Here is a 24,628-nt window from a genome sequence, read left to right as displayed (position 1 = left end):
ACTTCATAGAAGACATACAAATGGCCGATAAATGCTTGAAAAAATATTACACATCTCTGGACATTAGAGAAATGCAAATTAAAACAATACTGAAATCCTATCTTACTCCCAAAAGAATGGCCATCATCAACAAATCAATAATAATAAATTCTGGGGAGGCTACAGGAAAAAGGAACCCTTTCACACGGTTGGTGGCAGTATAAACTACTGCAACTGTTATGCATATCTGTATGAAGAGTCCTCAAAAAACTAAAACCTGAAATTCCATTTGACCCAACTATTCTCCTTCTAGGTGTCTTCCCAAAAGAGTTAAAGACTTCACATTACAGGAATACACACCTACCCATGTTTATAGCAACATAATTCACAATGACTAAATCTTGGAAGGAGCCTATATGTTCATCAACAGATGACTGGATAAAGAAAATGTGGTACTTATACACAATAGAGTACTATTCTACCATAAAAAAAATAAACTTGGGTTATTTGAGGGAAAATGGATGTACCTTGAGACCATAATATTGAGTAAAATAAATCAGATACACGGTTTAAATATCACATGGGTTTTCATATATGAGAAACAAAAAAATATAAATAAAAAACAAGATAAAAGACAGATAATAACAAATAAAGAGACAGTTCTTTTGCAAATGGGAAAGAGATCAAGAGATGGAGAGAGGGGCCAGGGATGGAGCTCAGTGGTTCGTTCCGCTGCCTGCCTCAAAAGCGCGAGGTCCTGAGTTCGATCCCCAGTACCAAAGAAAAAGAAAAAGAGAGAGAGAGATGGAGAGAGGAGAAAAGAGAGGGCCAAGGGATAAAAAAACAAAATGAGATGCATTATGTACGCGGACCAACACCCCATGAGAATTGTGATTATTATGTACTGCAAATGTATACGATAAAAAATAAAAGAGAAAGAGAGTAATGATAGGGTATCCAACAGGGTGGTTGAAGGTGGAGGAAGCCCTGAGGAAATCCCTGGTAACTATAGGGCTTGTACAGAAACGGTTGGTTTTCTGGAACTCTGGTCTGTTTGGAAACAGAGTGATGATAATACTCAAAAGACCATTTACCAGAAATGCAGTTTGCTCTGTGCTCGTCCTCACTCAGCTGGGTGCATGTTTCCCTGCTTTGTGCCCAAAGTGAGCACATGGTTCATTCACTCTCTGACCTGTAATTCTTGCGGGGTCAGGGCTGTATCCCTTAGATCCTAAGGAAAGTGTCAGGGAAGAGCATGCATACAAGGGCAGTTTCATAATGATACTGATGTTGATCTTGCCCTCTCCTGCCAGGGTAAGTGGGAGAAGATCTGTGGCACTCAGGACACAACCGTGGAGGTTTTCGAGTTCATCAGCTTGATGGCCCTGGACATCATAATGCAATGTGCATTCAGCCAGGAGACCAACTGCCAGATAAATGGGTCAGTCACAAGAAAGCAAAACCAAAACATTGTTCACAATTCCTAGTTAATTATTAACACATTGTCCCAACTTGACTTTCTAGCACCTATGATCCTTATGTGAAAGCAACATCTGAACTCAGCAAAATCATATTTTATCGCTTCTACAACTTCTGGCACCACCATGATGTAATTTTTAAATTCAGCCCTAAGGGCCACCACTTCCAAGAGTTAAGCAAAGTGCTGCATCAATACACAGGTAAATACATGAGTGTTTTTCAGGTTTGGATTGCTCAAGGCCCTACCCTGTGATGATTGTATTATATCTGTTTAGAGGCATAGCCTCACTATGAACAGAAGTATTCTTGTCCTGAATGGAACTTTTATATGGACATTGCTCAAATGAAATACAACTTCAATCCTTGTCAGATATCTTTAACTGGATATTTATTGAAATTTGTCATTCTGTTCCAAGTTTTCCAAGCATAGAGTAGATCCTTTATGACTTATAAATTTTCCCTAAATCCAGCAAGTTTTCTTGAATTACGGTTTTAAATATTAGTTGCATTCCATATTTGTGCTTACTTTTTCATCTCAGACCCTTCAGCTATACATTCTTTGGTCTGTATTCCCTTTTGTTTGATAACTTCTATAAAGATAAGACCTTAGGCTGAAAAAAAGTGATTGATCGCTTGCATCTAAATTTGAAATCATCTTAATTATATCACTTACTTACTGATATAAACTATGGTTTTGGTCTGTTGTGTTTGTCTTTGGAATTTTGATCAAAAATTGTACATTTGATGGAAAATAAACCATTCTGTGAAAATTAAATCTATTTAGATGTAATGCACCCACTCTGGTCTCTGAAGAGGAGTAAGATTTGAACCTATTCACGTCTCTTGACTGGTTTTATAACTTATTTGACTTTATTGTCATTCTGCTAATGTGGAAGTATTATTCTACACAGAAAAGGTAATCCAGGACAGAAAGAAATCCCTCAAGGCTGGGATAAAACAGGATAACACTCAGAAGAAATATCAGGATTTTCTGGACATTGTCCTTGGTGCCCAGGTAAATCTTCCAAATATCTCAGCCTTCTCAACTGGCTATTTATGAAAGTGAACAGGTGATAAGTGGAGGTGGGCAGGGAGACAAAAGCAAAACCGATAAACTAAATTCAACAGTGCTTCGAATTGAGGGGTTGCTCCGTGCAGTTTGGGGTAAAGAGAATTCTACAATTCGGTCACTAGGGGGAGTCCGTGAAACTAAATTACTTACTTGACAGGATTTGGAAATTATCACATAGATATGTGGACTGTAGGGAATCGCATAAAAACGAATCACGTAAGCATGTAAAATGAGGAGGAAGGAATGCTGAAAAATCTGGATAAAACTGAGAGTTTGAAGGAAATTTCTAGGGCCTGATGCTTGCTTCTTATCCATCATCTATCATTGGTTCTCCTCGCATGCTCTAGGCAAAGTCTGGTTCATATATTTGTTGAACTGAATTAAAATTAAAACCCTTATTTGAAACTCTAATTGTTTCCCCTAAAGCCATTATTTTCACTGGGTCTTCAAAGTGGCACTTCATTAACTTATCTTTATTATACTTTCTAGGACGAAAATGAAGACAGCTTTTCTGATACTGATCTACGGTCTGAGGTGAGCACGTTTATGTTGGCAGGACACAATGCCTCTGCAGCAAGCCTCTCTTGGCTTCTCTACTGCCTGGCTCTGCACCCTGAGCACCAGGAGCGATGCCGGGAAGAGATCAGGAGCACCCTGGGGGATGGGTCTTCCATCAGCTGGTAAGATCTACACCCCTAAACATTTTATGTGTTGTCCTGGGATTTTGCTTTGGTTTTTTGTTCTGGTATGTTAGGGACCACAGTGCCTGAAGATGTATCTCTGTGAAAGCAGAGGAGGCAGGTAATTTTTCTGCTCTTCCTCAAGAGGGCCCCAAATTAGCCCCTTGCATTTTGCAAAGGAGTGCACTGATTCAGAAATTATCTGACATTGTTTTGCTACTTGGTGGTGTGTAAAATGTCTCACTTCTTTCTTTCACCCTAGCTGTAGCACATTAGAAATGAGAGCTTGACCTGAGGCTTGCATGTAGAGACTGAATGGTAGGGCCAAGGCAGGGCTTCTCTTTAGAGAGAGCTAAGCAAGCAACAGCATCATTTAAGGCTCCTGGTGGATACCCTCTCCCATCTCCTTCTCACTCATTTCATTACTCAGATGGACTTTGGACTTTGGATGTGATATTAAATGGTACATACTGCTGTTGAATTTAACACATGTGGGCTGAGGATATTTTAAGTACTGAAACCCTAAAAGATGACTAAGATCAGGACACAGACTTCCGCACAGCAAATTGAAGCATAATGTGTAAGTGCAATGGTAGAGATATGTGCTGGCCACCAGGGAGACTTAGAAAACAGGCACCTACCCTGGCATGAGATGTGGAGATTTTAGGAGACTTTGTAGGGGATCTAACACTCAAACTGCCTCCTATAGGATGAGCCAAGTGGAAAACGTCAACTCTATGTTAAGCATATCTTGCTGTTATTAAGTCCTGGTTAGGGATTTGTCCTTCAGACATGCAGTTTGCAAAGAAAAAGCATGTCCCTGACATAAGCTCACCCTAGCTGATCAAAGAAACAGAAAGATAAAAATGCTAAGGACCACTGAGTTACATGACTGGGAAAAAACACTGTATTTCACTTGACTCAAAGGTCAAGTGAGGGCCAGGGATTTTTTTTTTTTTTTTTTTTTTTGGTACTGGGGATCTAACTCTGGTCCTTGTGCTTGCCCAGCAGGCAGCAAAACCACTGAGCCCTGGCCCTGGGATTTAGCTCAGTAGTTTCGCCGCCTGCTGCGCAAGCGCAAGGACCCAAGTTCAATCCCTAGTACCAAAAAAAAAAGTCAAGTGAAACATTTGTAAAACAAAACTTGAAAGTAAAGTTATAATAGACATCACATTTTATAAGGAAATAACATTTTCTACCATAAATTAAAGGCTTAATCTACCTAGCATAGAACACAGTGTTGAGTGATCATTTTTAACAAATAAAAAATGTATATGTATCTATATGTGTGTATGTATGAATATATGCATATGGTGTGTAGCATGATGTTTTGATATATGTATAATTTGTGGAATAGTTAAATCAATCAAGAACTTATCCATTAACTTACATACTTGTTTCTTTGTGGTGAGTACATTTAAAATCTACCATCTGAATCTACCCCATTCATGTAGTTTTTCCCTTCTTCAAGTGAAACTTCTTTGCTATTAAAAAAAAAATCTGTCATTTTAGCAATTTTCAAGTAAACAAATTGTTATTAACTATAATTGCATATTGCAAAATGGATGTCTTGAATTTTATTGTTCCTGTCTAACTAAAATTTTGTAACCTTTAACTAATATCTCCCCAGTCCTGTGCCCGCTTAATAAACACCATTCCGTCCTCCTGTGAATTCAATTTTTTTAGATGTGCAATTGAAAGCATGTGGAATTTGTCTTTCTGTGAATGTTTTATTTCAACCAGCATAATGTCCTCCAGATTTGTCCATGTTTTTACGAATTACAGGATTCCTTTTTTAAGGCTAAATAATATTCTACTGTGTTTATATACAAATTTTTTATCTATTTATCTGACAATAGACATTTACATCAACTGCTTATCTGCATCACGATGCTGCAGTGATGATGACTGTGCAAATGTTTCTAACATACTAGTTTTTTCCCTTTGGATCTATATCTAGAAGTGAAATTACTAGATCATATGATGATTGCATTTGTGATTTCTTTTTTGAGAATCTCCATCCTGTTTTCCATGTGTATATTAATTTATATTGCCACCAGCAGTGTACAAGTGTTCTATCTTTAAAAGCACTTATCTTCCTTTCTTTTTTCTTTTCCTTTGTTTCTTTTCCTTTCTTTTTTAATAGCTATTCTAACACAGGAGAGGTGATAGCTCATTGTGTTTTTAATTTTCATTTCTCTGACAATTAATGATATTGAGCATTTTTTCATGTGCCTGCTAGCCATTTGTATGTCTTCTTATGAAAAATGTCTATTCAAGTCCATTGCCCATTTTTAATTGGTTTTTTTAGTTACTATTGAATTATGTGAATTATTATATTTTTATATTATATATTTATATATTATATATAATTATATAAAATTATATTATTCTATTATATTATATATAATTATATTATATATTATTTTATATTATAATTATGTGAATTATTATATTTTTTGGATATTAATCCTTTATCATATATATGACTTGCCAATATTTTCTCCCATTTTGTATGTTTCTGTTCACCATTGACTGTTTCCTTTGTTGTGCATAGTTTTTTAGTTAATTTATCTATTTGTTTAATTTGGATTTGTTACCTGTGCTTCAGAGATTGCATCCAAAACATCTTTGCCAAGACCCACGACAAAAACTACTCTCGTTTATTTGTCTGCTTTAGGTTTACTGTTTTAGATCTTATGTTTAAGTCTTTAATCTATTTTAGTTGATTTTTTTCATATATGAGGTGAGATAAGGGTCAAATTTTATTTTTCTGCACATCAAGTTTTCTCAACACTACTTATTAAAGAGGATGTCCTCTCCCAGTGCGTGTTCTTGACACCTGTGTTGAAAATAAGTTGTCCATGAATTTATGGATGTATTTCTGGGCTCTCTCTCCCTTTCCATTGTTTTATATATCTGTCTTTGAGAAAGTTTTGATTACTGTAGGCTTGTAATAGATTGTCAAATCAGTGCTTCTCACAAAAGCACTTTTGTCCGTGGATGGTTGTGAACTTATTGCTGTGGGGAAATCCAAGTGAGGAACCTCCTATTTTTCCTCCCTTTGAGTAATCTTTTTTTTCATTCATTGAGTTTGTAAACATTGCATATCACTTTTCAACATGAATTAGATATTTTAACTTTGATTAGGCATATACTGACACAACTCAAATACTGACTTTTCTCATTCTTATTTGACCTAACTGTGAAAACAGTAAGTCTCTGCTGGATGAGAAAACAAAGTCCAGATATCTGCTAACTATCATCTATTTTATAGAGAGAAAGGGCAAAAATATGATAAAGAAAAGTATTTTTTTACTCTGTAACATGCATTTACAGCTAAAAATTAATGAAATTTGTACCTAGCATTCTAAAATTTTATAATTCTTCTAGACAAAAGGTAATAAAACCACTTCACATAAAGCAATTTCTGGGAAAGCTGGAAAGTTGTTCAACTTTCTCCATTTAGCTCCTTGTCAGCCGATTTCTCTGTTGGATTAAAACTCCTCCTTTTGCACCATGAGTGAGCTAGGGGAAAAAATTGTTTTCTTAATTATGCAAAATGCCAGGATGAGCAGAAGTAATTTTTTTATCCCAAGCTTGAGAAGGAAAGAATTCAAAGCTAAAACTTCACATTACCAAATGACCAGCACCTGCATTCAAAATAAGTAATCAGAAAATCAAATGCAAATACAATAAAACAAATAGAGTAAGTATATGCAGACATTTTATTGGACCAGACTGACTAGCAAATATGCAAATTTAAAAACAACTTTATTCTTCTGGTGCTGACACTTCAAACTTGCTCTATGGGTCAAGTTTTTTCATCTTGAGGGCAAAATCCTCAGTGGATGTCTCAGAGCTCCCATCTGTTTAGGTCACAGAAATGGCCTCTTGCCACTAAGTAGATTGTCTAGCCCACAGTAATAGTGCTTCAAACACTCATCCACTTCGAGCATCTCTCTCCATCCCAGTTTGGTACTTCTTTGAGCCTGGAAGCCAGCAGAGGGTGAGGGATTTTTTCTTGACTAATTCTTATTGACAAGCTCTTCTCCTACCCAGAGGCTTCCTCTTCTGACCTTTCCAGTAATTAGTCCTCAGGCGAGGGACAGCGGGGGGGGGGGGGGGGACCCAAAGAGAAAAGTGCTGAAACTATTGTGATTGTGTGCCCAAAGGGTTTGAGGGATACACTTGTGGGTTTTCTAGAGACTCCCTCCCTGGAACTTTCCAGTGGTCATGCACAGGGCAAGGGAATTCTAATCTTTGGGCAGAGTCTTCCTCTAGCTGTTTCTGGAGCTGTCTCTCCCTTTGATCTTGTCACAGCTGCTCTCTCCTGCTTCTCTGTCTGTTCTGAGTCACAGCCTTTCCTATCAGTCTTGTGCTCTCCAGACTCCAGGGAACATGTGTCAGATCATCTAGGTGACCTTCACCGACCTCCCCTTTGTTTATTTAAGATGGGTAAAGCACCCTCCTCCATTCTCCATGGCACTCTGCCATCCCTACAATTCTCTTTCTTTAAAGGGTCCAGTTTCTCTTTCAAATTTCTCTTTTCACGCCTTAATCATTCCTTATGCATTCTTGCTTTACATGATGAGCTAAAGGTTGTAAATTGATTTCTCCTCGGCAAACCTTTTACTAGTAGATGAACATTTGACCATGTAGTAAGGCTACGTGGCACCTGTTGAGTTCCTCTAACTCTGGGACCTCAGCTGATCCTGAGGCAGAAAAAGTTACATTTTCACAATCTGTCACATAAACTCATGACAAAATAGCTTTACCCTGAGATGGGTAAAGCTATTTTTCTATTTTCAAATAGAAAATTTTTTTTCTATTTTCAAATAGAAAAAAGTCAATATTTGCAAACTGCCTATGGAGTCTGAGTCCCTTCCCTCCCTCCCTCATCCTCACAGGGACCAGCTAGATGAGATGTCCTACACAACAATGTGTATCAAGGAGATGTTCCGACTGATTCCTCCAGTGCCATCCATTTCCAGAGAGCTCAGCAAGCCTCTCACCTTCCCAGATGGACGCTCATTGCCTGCAGGTGTTTGTCTTTTCGTGAGCAGTTCCTAGACACCATGGGATCCTGGGGATCACAGTAACAATAATGGGTGGGTTTCTGAGCTCCTAGAGAAGTCAAAAGATAACCCAAAGGGTTGGGCATCTATTAAGAAATTATAGGGAAATTCTTTCATCAGATATGAGTTTAGTGAAGTTCTCAAGGCACATGACCAGTTGCAGCAAACCTGAGCCCAGAATCCACATTTCCAGAATCCCAGCCCAAGGTCCACTGTGAGACGTTATTTCTTTTTTATTCTCTTTTTTTTTTTGTGTGGTGGTACTGGGGATTGAACTCAGGACCTTGTGCTAGTGAGGCAGGTACAGCACCACTGAGCTAAAACTCTGGCCCTCATCACACCTAATATAACCTTTATTAGGCTGTTTGAGAACCTAGTAAGGCTTCATGCGAGATAAGCATCATTATCTTAATCTGAGAGACCTAGGAGGGCCTCATCATCATATTATCACCCTTATGTGCAGCACTGAATAGTTTACATAGAGCCTTCAAATATTATCTCATATTTTTCCTTGGAATGTGCTATTAATGGACACTTATGCAGTGATTTATGATTTACAAAACGCTTTTAAATATTTTTGATGTAACCAAAAGCTCACTGTGGGAACCCCAATGTGTAGATGAGGTTCGGTACCCAGAGAGTACTGGTTTCTGAGCAGGGCATGGAGCAGGCAGCAGGGTCAGATGAGCCGCCTTTCCACTTGTTGGCTTTGGGGTTGCTTGTGGCAAACACCTACAACCTGTTTCTGTAACTTTGGTGATATGTCCAGAAATAATTTACCAGAATGATTTGTGGCAACAAAACAATGTTCAAACTCCCACTCCTTTGTCTTTTTAAATCCCCAAGCCACATAAATATTTGCCAAAATTCCACACTTTCCATGGATTAACAGCACCAAAAGAAATTAGCCACTAGATCTGAAATGATGGAATTACAGTTCTGTTCTTATGTGCCCAAATTGTCTCTAGGGCTTTATAGTCCTTAACCAATATCTAAGTAACGTCCACATGTGGCAGAAAAAGTCAACATAGGTTAGTGCTTTGATATGATACCAACAGGTCCTTAGAATAGAATCATAAATTAAGCAAATCATTGTTTTGAAAACTAAAATACAGGGCCTGGGATTTAGCTCAGTGGTTCTCCCACCTGCCTCGCAAGCAGAAGGTCCCGAGTTCGATCCCCAGTACCAAAAAAAAAGAAAAAAAAACTAAGGTACAGACCACACCCTCATCTTCCCATGTGCCCTTCCCTGGTGGCAACACCAGCAGCACACATCTGCGTAAGAAGTCACCTCTTTCCCTTCAGAGGAAAAGTCTTGTGGGAGAGTTGTATCAACAGTAGCCCACAGTTTGTTCTTTCTCCCTCCCACATTCTTTTCTTAATTAATTAATTTTATGGGTACTTTTTAGATATACATAATGATAACATTCATCATAGGGAATTTATACCTGTACCTAATATACCTTGATTCTTCTTTCTTTTTTTCCCCCCTCATTTCCCTCCCCTCCTTTCAACCCCTCTCCCCCTCCTTTGTTTCCATTTTTTCCCACATTCTTTTTGTATTTCCCTCCTGGCTCAGGAATGAATGTGGTTCTCAGTATTTGGGGTCTTCACCACAACCCTGCTGTCTGGAATAGCCCACAGGTATGAATCTCTTCCTCAGATATACTTCCGAGTGGTGTTATGCAATTCACTTTCTGGCAGCTAAGCATGGAAGTGATGATTCAGTTAAAAGAAAGAAAGCAAAGATAAACATAAAAAACAAAAACTTGTTCTCTAACAGGAGCGTGTCCTCTTCCTCATTCCTGCTTTATCTTTGAATGAATAGATTGACATACTGCCACACATAATGCTCTAAATTAGTTCTCAAGCTCTGCAAAGCACTTCCTTCAATATCTCCAAGACTGTGGACTGTTAGAGTAATTCAGGCAGCTCAGCCTCTCTTTTGCTGGATAGAATAGTTGGATCCTAGAGAGGAATTAATGACACACTCAAATAAGGAAATTTGAGTGCTTTGTAAAGGAACTATTTAGGAAGATATAGGCTGTTTAGGAAAAGCAAACTAGAACACGTGTCTACCAGAAGTGTTTCACTATTCTAGACCTGATGGGACCCAGTAGAGAGGGTTACAGGACCTGGAGAGAGAGAACATATGGGAAAAGGGCCATTAGATAGGAGCTGTAGTATAGACACAAGCAGCCTGGGAGGAGCCAGGGACAGACTCTCTCCTCTCACTCTCCAGATCCCCTATCAGTGCCTTTTATTGTCCTAATCCAATGGAAAACCATTCACATTAGCTTCAGAATAGACTGGGAAAGAGAGGAAAGAAGACCTGGAGAGGCACAGAGAAGATGTATAGTTCCTTTACTCAGTGTTCTTGTAACTCAAAACACTCAAATACCAGTGCTTTCTTTTGTATACATCATTTGGGTTTCAACTGTATTACACACAACAGGAAGCTGGACTATATGTCACCACTACAACTACCCACGCAACACTTTAGACTTCACTCCTAAGTGGGTGCAGCCTTTGGCTACTGAGCACGTGAGATGTGGCTAGCCAGAATTGAGATGTGGATTTTGAAGACATAGTACCCCCAAAATGTGAAATTTTTCCTTAATAACTATTTATATTGATTACAGGCTGGAACAGATTTTTCTGTTAAATTCTGTTATGAAAAGTAATTTCATCTTTTTTAAATTGTGGCTACAAGAACACTTGAAATTACATATATGGCTCACATTATATCTTGTTGATCAGTACTAAATAATAAGCTTCAGAAATGTGTTCATGTTGTTCTGGGGTTGGTGGTGGTATTGTCTTCCCATTTCAGGTCTTTGACCCTTTGAGATTCACTAAGGAGAATTCTGATCAAAGACACCCATATGCCTTCTTGACATTCTCAGCAGGACCAAGGTGAGGACAATTTAAAGTTATTAAAAATACACAAAAAATGTTTAATTAGGAATTGTTTAATCCCTTTAGCCCCTCCATTCTATAAGTTCTTCCACGGAAACCCATCTTCTCATGAGGTAGATCATGATGTCTGCCTGCTTGAGGTCCCAAAAGAGTCAGTTAGTTTTGCAATAGACAGTGCCATTCCTTATCACACCCTATATACCCATGCCTCAGAAAGCAATTCCATGTGTAAGTTATTGCCCATCTCAACGCAGACCACTCCAAGTGCAGGAGAAAGATCTCAGGGTAACTACAACAGCTGCCTTGTTTAGAGAGGGCATCATGTTGAAGTCTCCCAGTCCACATTCTTGCAGTAAATGAGGTAAGGCCAAAATTCAAAAGTTTCTATGACATTTAGAGTAAAAAATGTAGCTTACTGTGAACTTCAGAAGTGTTATTCTAGAAACTTATTAGAGAATCAAAAAATCAGTCTTTAAAGCATCATTTTCTCCCCTTCCGCATCTGCAGGAACTGCATTGGACAGCAGTTTGCCATGCTTGAGTTGAAAGTGGCCATTGCCTTGATTCTGCTCCGCTTCAGAGTGGCTCCAGACCTCACCAGGCCTCTCGCCTTCTCAAATCACCTTGTCCTCAAGCCCAAGGATGGAATGCATTTGCACCTGAAGAAGCTCTCCATGTGTTAAAGCCAGGTACAATGACTATATTTTGTTTTTTAAGTTCAATTTGAAGCTAATGGTCTGAGCAAGTGAAGAAGAATCAGAGTGTCATGGGAGAGTTGGAGGTAGGTGGGTTGGCAGTGGGCGTTAATCTGTAGAGCTACACATTATCAAAAACATTCCCAGGTAGCAAGACTGACACCTAGATCTGTTTCTATCTGGCTTTGGGAGATTTTTTCAGATTTTTTTGTTTGACCCTGAATACTATCAATGTGGTATACCAAGCACTTTTCTAGGTGTCTTCAGTACATTTTCTGTTGTTCTTTTAAAATTATTTTCAGAATTACACACAAAATAGGTAAATGAATGTAGGCTCACCATTTTAAGAACTTCCAGCACTAAAAAAAGCATGTCAAATAAAATTTAAAATGCAAGGCCAGAGCTTTAGCTCAGTGTTTCCGCCGCCTGCCTTGCAAGCACAAGGTCTCAAATTTGATCCACGGTACCAAAGGAAAAAAAAGCTCCTAAAATTTAAAATTCCACTTCTGCTGGCCCATTCCTCATGACCTGACCAATCCTACTACCTTCTGTTAAGATGGAATAATTTGATTTGCTTTCTTTGAGATTTTTTTCCCGTACGTTTTACATCTACATATAAATGTGTGTATATTTTAGGATCATATCTATATTGTCCTTGCTGTTTTCACTTCCTAAAAATCCATCTCATTCCCTTTGGTGCATTTATAGTTTTCTGTAAAATGGATGTCCTGTAATTGTTAACCATTGTATAGGTTATTTAAGTTATTTGTAATTTTTAAATGTGCTTATTGGTCATTTATGTTTATCTTTGATTTGTTCTTTGTGATTTGTCTGTATACTATTTTGTTTTCCATGATATTGTCTTTTTCTTATTCAAATATGTTTTATATATCGAAGGATGTATGAAGCAAGACTATATATGTATATCTACATATGTATAAAGCAAGAACAAAATGTATCAAAGGATGTATAAAGCAAGAATAGTAATTGCCATGAGGAACTTTTTAATTTTCATGAAGATTTATGCACACTTTTCCTATAGTTACAGGGTTTTGAGTCTTGGATAAGAACATCTCCATTTGTAATATTACAAAAATATTATATTTTTTTCTGGTGCTAACCGCTCTTGTAGTGCCTGAGTGGGAATTTCTTAATAATTTCCAGATTCATTACTCATTGGAGCCTAATCAGAAATTTAGACTTATTTTTAAGTACAGGAGAAGCCCTTTGAAGATTTTCCCCCAGAGGTGGAACTTGGGATGAATTGCATTTTAAGAAAGTTTTGCATCTGTGATATGGAGAATTAATAGATTAGAGAGGGCTTGAGTGAAAGCAGGAAGAAAAGGGCACTAGGAATCTATTGCAATCATGCAGGTAAAAGATGATGGTGCTTGCCAAGGGTAGTGGCAATTAGAATTGAAGGAGAATGAATGTGAAGAAGATTTTGATGGCCTTTGGTAAAACATATAGAACTTGTTAATTGATTGGAAGTAGAGTGTGAGTGAAGGGGGAAAATTCAAGATTTGTGAGAGCAACCAGGGCTATCCAACCAATCACAGGAACACCTTGTATAATACTTTCACCAAGTATTCATCAGTCCTTTGCCTTGCTGCACATCTTGATTATTGGGAAGTTCTGTGGTGGAAGCTGGTTAGGCACCTGAGAGCTCTACTTAGGATCAAGGCTTAGAGTGAGGAGGGAGGTGGCTGCAGGACTAAAAATTTCCTTAACCAGATAAGATATCCAACGTTCATTCTTGGTTTAATGAAACCTGCATGTTGCCAAAGGATATGAGGGGTTAGAAACCATTTAACCCTCAAGGGCAGTGGTAACAAATGTCTCCTATAGAAACCCCTGTCAGATTCACAGAACTCTGATACAGCTCCTACTTTCCTTTTGTCTCCTCTGTCCATATGCACAATTATGGAAGACCACCATCTACTTAGGAAAGCTTCTCCCACTCCACTGATTCAATTGGTAATCTATGGCCAGTGTTTGAGTGTCCAGTAGGGCTAAAGAAGAGGTTAGGTAATTACAGTGGCTATGGTCATGAAGGGTTAAAGCATTCTGGAACTCATAGAAATAATCATATTTATGGTGGGCTTGGATTGTTCCTTTACAAATTAATCTACATGGCCTGCTGGAAATGTGGATGATTCTTGATTACTGAACCAAAAATGTTTTAGTGCTTCATGGTAAGCACTACCCCAGATACTATTTCTATTTTAAAAGACCCACCCCTGTCCAAGTTTAAATGACAGGCTGTTGGTGGCAGAGGTGAATCATCCCTCTCACATCTTTTGCCCGCTCCTACAGAAATAGAAGACTTACCTGAGCACATGATTGGCAGCTACAGACCATATTACCTCATCTCCCTTTCAATGAGATGCACCATGGGACTAGGTTTGGGGCAGAGCTCTGAGCAGAAGTGACAAGTACAATTTCCATCTAATATTTGCAAAAGGAAAGATATATATCCTCCCTTTCCCTTTTATCCTTACCTTCTTGGAGACAGATGTGGTGGCAAGAGCTAGAGCTGCTAATTTAGATCATTAACCAAAAGTTATGTTGAAGATGATAGGACAAGGAGATAGAAGGAGCCAGACACCTGGATGAACTTGTAGACAAAACCACCCTACTAACTCTGAATCACTCACTTCCTCAAGACTTTTATGTGAGTGGGAAATACATTATTATTTTATTTAAGCTCTTCTATTGGACGCTCTTTGTGATAGTAGACTATTATTGACATGACCAGTGCTATTTTAAAATTTCACATATATCCAGACAATGACTAGGGTTTTCTTTTCATTTCCTATCTTTCCACATAACCAAGATCATTTGTCATGGATACAAGACTTTTGCTGTTTGTTTCAAGGCTATTTAAAATTTCAAATTACTTGTCATGATTTTGCTATTAAATTAACATGAGAAAAGAAAAGGGTGGCTTCTATTACCAAATATCCAGGCCCAAGCCAGGAATGGAGCAGCTGAATAAGCATCTTAAAGGAACCACATAATCCTGGACAAAATACTGTGACTCTTCTTGACCCTTCAACTTTGGAGGTGGCACACAAACAAAAACTGATGCCCAGTACATACTAATCCTTATGGTTTTTTTATAAGGAATAATATGCCCAACCAAGTTGAAAGTTATATCAAATGTCATCTCTTATTTTTTACCTTTTCTGAGTCATAGAACTTTTTACAAATCTGAAGAAAAACATGGATCTTCTCCCCAGAAACTTGTACATACTCCAAATATGAATGGAGTTTATGACTTCATAGCATTACTTGCCCATGAGCCCATGCCTAGACCTCCTTGAGAGTCCTTCCTCTGCCTTAATAATGTTAAGAGCCTTGGGAAATGGCCATAACTGATACTGGAAGCCATTTGTTCAGGGGGCAAGACATTCCACCCTCAGGTAGCTATCAATCGCAAGTGTTTCATAATACTGAGCCAAAATTCTCCTCTTTATACCTTTTGTCCATCAATACAACTCAAAATTTCTCTTTCAATTTATAATTTTAAGAGGTTTTTGTCATCATAATGTAATTGGACACAATACAAAATGTGAATACCCACCTTTCATGCACACACCCTGAGTGGAGAAGTACAGTGTCCTAAAATGTCAAATAAGGACACTGACTTTTTCCTTACTTCTTTCCCCCACTCTCATCTATTGATCTACAAGTTACTGGGCTGGCCATCTGGCATTGCTCAAAAGTCTTCCATTATGAACACTGTTCTTCAATGCATATCCTATGCCAGAACAGGCTTACTATACTACCCATGCTTTATTCTCTTTTTCACTTGACACCTGTAACAATTATTTGCCAGATGCAGGGCTCTACCAACTTAACTAAATGTAATTCTATATGGTCTCTAACTGTGGCTGCATGCTGACCCTATGTATACCCTATATAGCCATGCCTAACAGAGATCCTGCTACACAGTAGGTCCACTGCACGTATTTGTATAATGTATAGATGGATGGATGGATGAATAAACAAATGAACCATGACCACAAGTTAACCTTTACCCCTAGTTGTTAACATGGATTTTTTAGCAAAGAACAATTCTTCATGTTCTGAGAAAACAGGCCTTCTAGCTCTGGTTCACAGACCTGTGATACCTGTCTCAGCCAATGAGAGCACATATGATTTGGCATAGCTTATCCCTCTGCAGGGGATAATTCAGTATGTACTTATTCTTTACTCATCAGTATTTATTGATCACTTCCTGTATGCTGGACATTGCCCTTGGCACTGGGAACACAGCAATAAATAGACAAAGACTTTGATCTCTTGGAGCTTATATGATGGAGAAGACACAAACAATATAAAAAGTAAATGAATAAACTGGATATGGTGGTATGCATCTTTAGTCCCAGCCACCTGGAGGGCTGAGCTAAGAGGATGACTTGAGTCCAAGAGTTCAAGGCCAGCCTGGACTACAGAACAAGACTGTGTCTCAAAAAAAGAGTAAGTCAATAAATCAATATATTTGTTAAGTTTATGCTAGCTACTGTAACCAATAAACACCACACATTACTATAGCTTAATATAACATAGTAAAAGACATCTATTTGCACTCATATAAGTAGCTCAATACAAGCATTTCTTGTGGGCCAGCAGATTCCTGCTTGGAGATTTCAGAACTCAGTTTCCTTTCATCTTGTGGTGTGCTATCCTGTAGGATTTGAGAGTTGTCTGTATCCATCCAGCAGACAATGAAGAGGATGTAGAGAAAGCACAAATGCTTCTTAATTTCCATGCCTCAGACATAATACCCACTGTGTCTGAACATGTTGTGCTGCTGGGAATTAGTTGGGAGGATGAAAGTACAAACAGAAGTCCAGTTCCTGGCAGGACAGCAACAACTCTACAGTGTTGAAGAGAAAGCACAAAAACTGCTCCTCTGTTTCAGTCCATTCCTTGGGCCACCAAATACTGGTTTTATTTTCTTCTCAAATATGAACACATTTACCCTGTCCTCAAGGATGACAAAATTCCTATCTAGCTAGATAGCCCAAATCCCAGACTATTTAGAGCATACATTTCTCTTCATAATGCCTTTATGTGAATCTTTGTGTTCCATGGATCTATAAGCTAAAGGCAAGATATCCATTATGGCTTGTCTTTAGATGTCCCCCAAAGCCTCATGCAAATGAGATGGGGCTATTTTGGAGGTAGCAGAATTTAAAGTGCATGATTGATTTATGGTGGGGCTAGGCCCGAGAGTACTAAGATTAAGGATGAGTGCTACCCATCCTAAGCAGTCTGAATAGGATAAAAGGGGCATAAATATACTCTCAAGCTCTCTTGTTGCTTTTGCTCTCTTCCATCACCATGACTGTTGCCCTTCTGCCACCCTGCCTTGGAGCAAGCCAATTATGGACTGAAACCTCCTCCAACTGTAAGCCAAATAAACCTCTTCTCCTTTAACTTTGGTTGTCAGGCATTTTGTCTCAATAATGAGAGAAAAGTCACTAACACAGAAATTTGGTACCAGGAGTGGGGTCATTGCTGTGACATTACCTGGACATTACCTGTGGCTTAAGAGCCTTTGGAACTGGTTTGTGGGATGGGGAAGAGTTAGAAAAGATTTGGAGATGTTGGCAGCAGAAGTAGAGAACACCTTAGGCTGTTCTGTATGGGAGAGTCTGGTCAGAGCTCAGAAGACCAGAAAGCCAGTAAAGACCCAGCTCAGAAGGTTTTTGCTGGGAAGGACTGCACTGGCTGTTGGACTCCAAATGATGTGTGTTATGGTTGGCAGAAAGTTTGTCTGCATTTTTCTCATGTCCAGAGATTTTGCCTGAGACTGAGATTAGGGGGAGTGGACTAATTTTGCAGAAGAGATTTCAAGGCAGTCAAATATTGAGGCAGTGGTATGGCTATTGCTGGGAGCTTTTAGCCAGATCTATGTTGAGAATCAAGAGCAAGAAGCCTAGAAGAATGATTTAAAATGTTTTGAGTTTGGCCAGAAAGGAAGCTCCAGTAAAGTTTTGGCCTGCAAAGATGAAGCAGAGGAGACCTTTATTGCTGAGAAGGAACAGAAGAGTAGAAAAGACAGCCTTAGGGTGTCACAAGAAGCAGCAGGATTCCACCCTTTGCAGCCTCAAAATTGCAAAAGTGAAAGACTTTGCTTTGAGAAAAGCCCCAGAGCAGCATGTTTCAGAATGGTGGTGACCTAGAGAATTTGTTCCTTGGAATTGGATTCAGAGTACTCAGCAATCCAGGCACTCGACCACTACATCCAAGAGAAAGGGAAGACCTGGCTACTACTACTCCAACTGACAGTAGACCTTGGCATCATCCACGTGGTTCGGGTTTTAGGCACATGCAAAATGCAAGAGTTGTGGGGTCAGGAAGGCTTCCACTCAGCTTTCAGAAGAAGTCCTGGGTGGCCAGGCAGTGTGTCCCGAGAGGGCAGTGTGTGAAGGTGTGAGTGTGAAGCTGAAGGTGCAGTGGAGACCCCAGAAGTTTGGAGAAGCCAGGACCATGGCTTGTCTGAGGAAAACTGCAAGGAGGGAGCAGACACAGCCCAAGAGAGAAGTTATGGGAGCTACAACCAGAAGTATCATAGAGACAGAGATACCCAAGCCCTTTGGAGTTCACAACTTGCCACAGATTGCCTGGGATGCTGGAAGTGGATTTAATGTTTTCCCTGATGGATTTTGGACTTGCTTTGGTCCTATTCCTTTGTATCCCCCTGCTTGTAACTTTTGGAATGGAAATGTCTATCTTGTGCCATTGAATGTTGCAAGTGCTTAACTTTCTTTTCATTTATACATTGGATCACAGCTAAGAATTTACCTTAAATCTCAGAGAAGACTTTGGACTTGGAATTTTCAGCAATGCTAAAACTGATAGGACTTTAACAACATTTAGAGATGGACTAAATGCTTTTGCAAGAAGAGATGTGCATGAATCTTTAGGGGGCCAGGGGTGGAATGTTATGACTTGTCTTTAGATGTCCCTCCCACAAAGCCTTATGCAAATGAGGTGGGGCTCTTTTGGAGGTAGCTAAATCTAGAGTGCATAATTGAGCCATGGTGGGGCTAGGCCCAAGGGCACAAGGATTAAGGGCATGAGTGCTACCTGCCCTAAGTAGTCTGAATAGGATAAAAAAGGGCAGAAAGATGCTTTTAAGCTTTCTTGTTGCTTTTGCACTGTTACCTTTCTGCCACCCTTCCTTGGAGCCAGCCAATTATAGACTGAAACCTTTATGAACTATAAGCCAAATAAACCTCTTCCCCTTTAACTTTGGGTGTCAGGTATTTTGTCCCAGCAATGAGAGAAAAGTAACTAATGCAGTTTCTTTACCTCTTGTCCAGTGTACATGATGCAGCAGAGACAGGGAGACTGCCATGAACACTCCCACTCCTTTGCCATAAGTCTGTATTTCCCAGATGCTCTTGTTAATAGATGTGACTGTATGACTAAGTTTGGGCCAATAGATGTAAATAAACTTGATGTGTACAACCAACCTTGGATTTCTTTTCCTTTTCTGTCTTAGTCTGTTTACTGCTCCTGTAACTGAATATTAGAGAATGAGTAATTTGTAAAGAAAAGAAACTTATTTATTTATTATAGTTCTGGATGCTGGAAAGTCCAAGATCTAGGGGTTGCATCTGATGAGGATCTTCTTGGTGGTAGAGACTCTTCAGAGTCCCGTGGAAGTGCAGAACAGAACATGGCAAGGTAAAGCAAGCATGCTAACTTAGTCTCTGTTCCTCTTCTTATAAAGCCACTAATTGTGTCATGGGGATCCGTCTCTCACAACCTCATCTAATCCTAATTACCTACAAAGGCCCCACCTCCAAATACATGAATATGATTTGGGGGTTTAAGTTTGCAGCACATGTATTCTGGAGGACACCCCAAACCACACCACCTTCCTACTACCTGGAAAGCAGACATAGCAGGACCTCAGCTTTAACATGGAGATAAGAACATTTTAGGGGTAGAAAGGAATGGAAGGTGTCTTAGCTACTTTCTCATTGCTGACACACAATACCCAACACCCAAACTTAAAGGAGGAGAGGTTAAATGTGGCTCAGTTTGTTGAGGTTTCAGCTATAGTTGACTGGCTCCAGGGCAGGACACCATGGCAGAGGGGCATGGCAGAGAAGAAAAAGCTCATAGCATGGTGACAGGAAGAAGAAATAAGGATTTAAAGTAGGAAGGAGGGGGATAGACCTTTCCAGGCCACATTCCCTGTGACCCACCTCCTCCAACCAACCTTCACCTCCCAAATCACAATTAGCTATAAACTCATCAGTGCACTAATCCACAGATAAGTGTAAGGTCAGACCGAGGCATGATTGAGACCGCTAAAGCAGGCAAATTATAAGCAACATGAGATGATATTGCCATCTGGGTGCAGATGAGCCCAGGGCAAGAAGGCCGTTGGCACTGAGAGGAGGGTGCTCATGGTCGATATGGGGCATTTTGGTTAGGGGAGGGGGCACTGGTCAAAAGGGTGGAAAATTTTAGAGTCCCATGGGTGATGAGTCTGAGGCTGGCTAATAAACAGGGTGGTGGTGAGTGCAGCAGGTTGGCTGCTGGCTTCTTCTTATCTCTGTGCTCCTGTGGATGTAGGTAGTGCTCTGCTTGGGTGGGGGTCCAATACTTGTCATCAAGTATCACACCTCAATGATCCAATCACCTCCAAAAAGCCCCACCTATGAGCACATGAGACTTTAGAGGGATATCTAGATATAAACCATAACACTCCACCACTGGGCCCCAAAATATTCATGCCCATCTGTCTTAATTACTTTCTCATTGCTGGAACAAAGTACCTGACACCCATAAGTTAAAAAGAGGAAAGATTTATTTTGACTCTCAGTTTGTAGAGGTTTCAGTCCATCCTCGGCTGGCTCCAAGGCAAGACGGCATGGCAGAGAAGCATGGCAGAGGAGAAACAGCTCATAGCAAGGCAGGCAGGAAGCAGAGAGGAATCAAGGGAGAAGGGATATATATGGTTCCTGGCCATGGTCAACCACCTCTTCCCTCCTGGCTTCACCTCCCAACATTACACCAAGCTATAAACCCATCAGTGGACTAATGCAATATGAATATCACACACATGATCCAGTCACCTTCCAAAAGCTCCACCTATGTACACATGAGGGTTTGGGAGCCCTCTAGACATAAATCATAACACTATCTCTTTATAAAAAAAGTGCATTTAGTCCATCTCTAAGAGTTGCCTAAGTCCTAGTAGTTTTGGCATGCTGAAAAGTGCAAGTTCAGAGTTTAGTTTGAGAGTTAAAGCAAACTAGGCTAAGAGGCCCTGTAAATATCAAAAGAAAATTGAACACTACTGACATACATAGACACAGGGTAAACATTCCCATTCCAGCCAAGTGTGGTGGCGCATGCCTGAAATCCCAGCACTTGAGAGGCTGAGGCAGAAGGATTGTTGTGAGTTTGAGGCCAGCCTCAACAACATAGTTCAAGGCCAACCCGAACTACATAACATGACCCTATCTTATAAAACCAAAAGGGGGCAGGGAAGAAATGGGACCAAAGCAAGACAAAAATCCAGCAGCAAAAACATTAAATCCCATAGTTCTGTGTCCAACACCCAGGTCAATCTATGGCAAGATATGAACTCCAAAGTGCTTGGGTGGCCCCACCACTGTGGCACTGCCAGTGGTTATAGCTCTCATGACCTCTTGCTTGGGCTGGCTTTGCTCACTCCTTGCAGCTTTCCTCAGATGATCCACTTTCCTGACTTCTCTAACTCTCTGGGTATTCCATTGCACTTTTGCCTTCACACTCACAGCTTCACACACTGCTCTCAGGGGCACACTCACTGACCTCCCAGGCCTTCTTCTGAAAGCTGGGTGGAAGCCTTTCTGACCCCACAACTCTTGCATCCTCCATTTCTTCATGTGTCTAAAGCCAGCACCAAGTGGATAATACCAAGGCCTGCCACCAGCTGAAGCAGCACCCAAGCCCTTTTGCATCTGCTAGTGACTGAACAGGCCCGAGTGCCCGGATAGCCAATACAATGAACTGAATCTTGCGGAATCAATTTCCATTCCCTAGGCTGCCAATATTCTGTAGCATGATGTCCTCAGGCTCTCCTTGAAGCATTTTTCCTATTGTTCTGTTCCAAAGTACTTGGCTTCTTTTTAGTTCTAATCTTTTCAGCAACCAAGCTCTCCTCTGTTCTATCTTTGCAGGCCTCAAATTTACTGAGCTTCCTTTCTGGCCAAATCAAAGCTTTTTATCTATATTTACTTATTTTTACTTATTTTGTTTATTTTTCCAGCATAAGATTCATTTAGTTATCTTATAAGTCCTTATAAAGTTAATTATCATATAGCTTAACAACTATACCAATAGACAAAAAAACATATAAAACAATTATATCAAATCAAGGTACACTTTTAGATACATTGTCCATGCTGGATTACAAAACTTTTTTCTCTCCCTTTTTTCCTATTATTTATCTGTTATTTTGCACTTTATTTAAATATTGAGTTTCTCAATAAGAGAAACCATGAGATATTTAAGTTTGTATGTGTGATTTACTTCACTTAATATTATGGTCTCAAGGTGCATCCATTTTCCTCCAAATGACTCAAATGTATCCTTTTTATGGCAGAGTAGTACTCTATTGTGTATAAATACCACATTTTCTTTATGAAATCATCTGTTGGACATATAGGCTGCCTCCTAGATTGAAACTCAAAACTTTTGAAATCATTCCACTAGGCCATTTGCTCTTGATTTGATACAGGGGGAAGAGATGTAACTCCCAAACATGCAAAGTGAAGTTCATGTTCTCTAAAATCGAAGAATAAATCGAGGAATGAAGAGTAGGAAAAATTTATTGAGAGAAAGATAGCTTCTATCTAAGAGAGGCAGAGGGGTACCAGAAAGGAGGTTGCCTGCTCACCCAACTTCTTTATGGGATAAAGCCATGAGGTGAGGCAGGTTCAAAGTGGGACAAAACTATAGTCAACTAGTAAGATTGCAAGTGCAGTTGCTTAGGTAATACTGATTCAATGAGAAATCACAAGGTGGGCAAAACTATGAACAACCAATAAGATTGTGACAAGTATCATCTCTTAGGTAATGTTGATTAAATGGGGATCCAATGAGGAAACAGGTCACATAGTGGGTGTAAAAGTTATGAGTTAGGATTTTCAGTGGTAAGGGGTGGGTCAGGGATCTTTCTTGGAAGATCTTGGTCCCCCACCCATGTGATAGATACCTATTTAGAATACCAATCACTACTATTCACACTATGTGGGTGTGGTAGTTTCTCTTCTTTTACAATACTGGCCTTCAGTGAATGTGTCTTGATTATCCTTGATTCTCCCCCATGTTGGCTCCTTTTGGGCCTGCCCTGTCTAATTGCCTACAAGACATCTAATTAACTTACCTATCTACAATAGATTCACAATGTAGAAATGGCTAAAAGCCCCTAGTACCCAAGCCCACAGCCTAAGTGTTTGGCTGCCTTGAAATTTCTTCCTTGTAGTCTACCACCCTTAATCTCAGTCTCCTGCAAAGGCATGGACAAATTTTCTGCCACTGCATATCACATATGGACTAGAATCCAACTGGCAATGGAGTCCTTACTCCCAACTGAAACTGTGATAGTCAACCTGATTCCATTTGTGTAAAGTCAAGTGATTTGGGGTGGTCACCTCCCCTTTCCCCCTTGGGAGTCCCCTCCATTAGTGCATGACAGAACACCAAATCCTGTAGTCTGCAACTATATGTTATCTTTCTGCAACTATATGTTTTCTTTACACCTTCCCATTTGGTGAGCAATCTGGAACTATAAGCTATCTTTACAAACTTGTAAACAGGATACTACACACCTAAGTGATATTTTGTTTCAACTAAACTGTGTGAAACTTCCCCTGACCCTTACTAATTTAGCAAAGTTCTGCTCCTGTGAAATTCTGCTTGCCGTTCCCCCTCTCCCTGAGCCCTCCCCAATTAGAAGAACTGCTTAAAAGAAGCCAACAAGCCACTTATCCTGGAGTTTTTCCAGTGTAAGCTGCTCTCAAACACCAGCTGAAAATAAAGGACTTGTATTTGGCTCAGGGTGCTGGCAATTCTCTATAATCTCTTGCAATTAAGGATAACAAAACCTCCTGAGACTGGTCTTTTCCAACTGCATGACTGTCAACATTCTGGTCTTCTGAACTGATCCCAATCTCCCATCAAGCTTGACTTTCAGCCTTCTAAGATGCTTCTCCAGCCAGGATTTCTGAATCTCTCCAAACTCTTCTCACAAGCCAGTTACAAAAGCTTCTGAACCACATGGTCAGGTCATGTCATAGCAACAACCCCACTTCTCTAGAACAAAGCTGCTCCACCAACCTGGACAGACAATTATGTGAAAAAAAAAATCATATCTTTTTAAGTCCTGTATTTGGGTCTCTGTCACCAGTTAGTCTTCACCCAAACTAATATGCTTTTTCAATGCTAAAATAGAAAGAAAGACAGAAAAAGAAAAGACAGAAAGAAAGTTGTCATTTAACTGTCTTAAACTAGAAGGAAAACATAATTTCTTCCATGAGAAAGGAAGGAAAGGAAAAGTTGCTTCAGAGCTGGCTAATTCATCAGCTTATTGCTGTTATTCCATATTCTTCCCATGTTTCTACTCTGCCTGTAGGGAAAAGTGGCTTCTAGGCAGGAACAAAAAAGGCTTTACTAAAAAATTAATAGAGAATCTTACTGAAAG

The 24,628-nt window shown here is 39.7% G+C and overlaps 1 protein-coding gene across 10 annotated transcripts in view; it reads left to right on the top strand.

Moving 5' to 3' along the window:
• The window catches only part of Cyp4x1 (cytochrome P450 family 4 subfamily X member 1), a 140,859-nt gene that overhangs the window by 103,157 nt on the left and 13,074 nt on the right, over nucleotides 1-24,628 (top strand). For 4 of the 10 annotated variants that reach the window (XM_087214876.1, XM_013067259.3, XM_087214875.1 and 1 more), the window contains 8 exons: nucleotides 1,293-1,420; nucleotides 1,504-1,658; nucleotides 2,370-2,473; nucleotides 3,020-3,210; nucleotides 8,121-8,254; nucleotides 9,868-9,932; nucleotides 11,122-11,204; nucleotides 11,715-19,393. In XM_087214876.1, coding sequence (XP_087071002.1) covers nucleotides 1,293-1,420; nucleotides 1,504-1,658; nucleotides 2,370-2,473; nucleotides 3,020-3,210; nucleotides 8,121-8,254; nucleotides 9,868-9,932; nucleotides 11,122-11,204; nucleotides 11,715-11,889 — 1,035 coding nt within the window. In that variant the 3' untranslated portion in view covers nucleotides 11,890-19,393. Of the gene's footprint in view, nucleotides 1-1,292; nucleotides 1,421-1,503; nucleotides 1,659-2,369; nucleotides 2,474-3,019; nucleotides 3,211-8,120; nucleotides 8,255-9,867; nucleotides 9,933-11,121; nucleotides 11,205-11,714; nucleotides 19,394-19,500; nucleotides 19,609-24,628 lie in introns of those variants that run through there. The other 6 variants (XR_015452655.1, XR_015452654.1, XM_087214874.1 and 3 more) reach the window with 6 other exon arrangements.

Source organism: Heterocephalus glaber, unplaced genomic scaffold, assembly GCF_053883595.1.
Source record: "Heterocephalus glaber isolate CG9 unplaced genomic scaffold, H.glaber_assembly_v1.0 deba00001451, whole genome shotgun sequence".
Lineage (NCBI taxonomy): Eukaryota > Metazoa > Chordata > Mammalia > Rodentia > Bathyergidae > Heterocephalus > Heterocephalus glaber.
The sequence above is the reverse complement of the archived record's forward strand: the minus strand, read 5'-3'. Positions and strand labels throughout refer to the sequence as shown.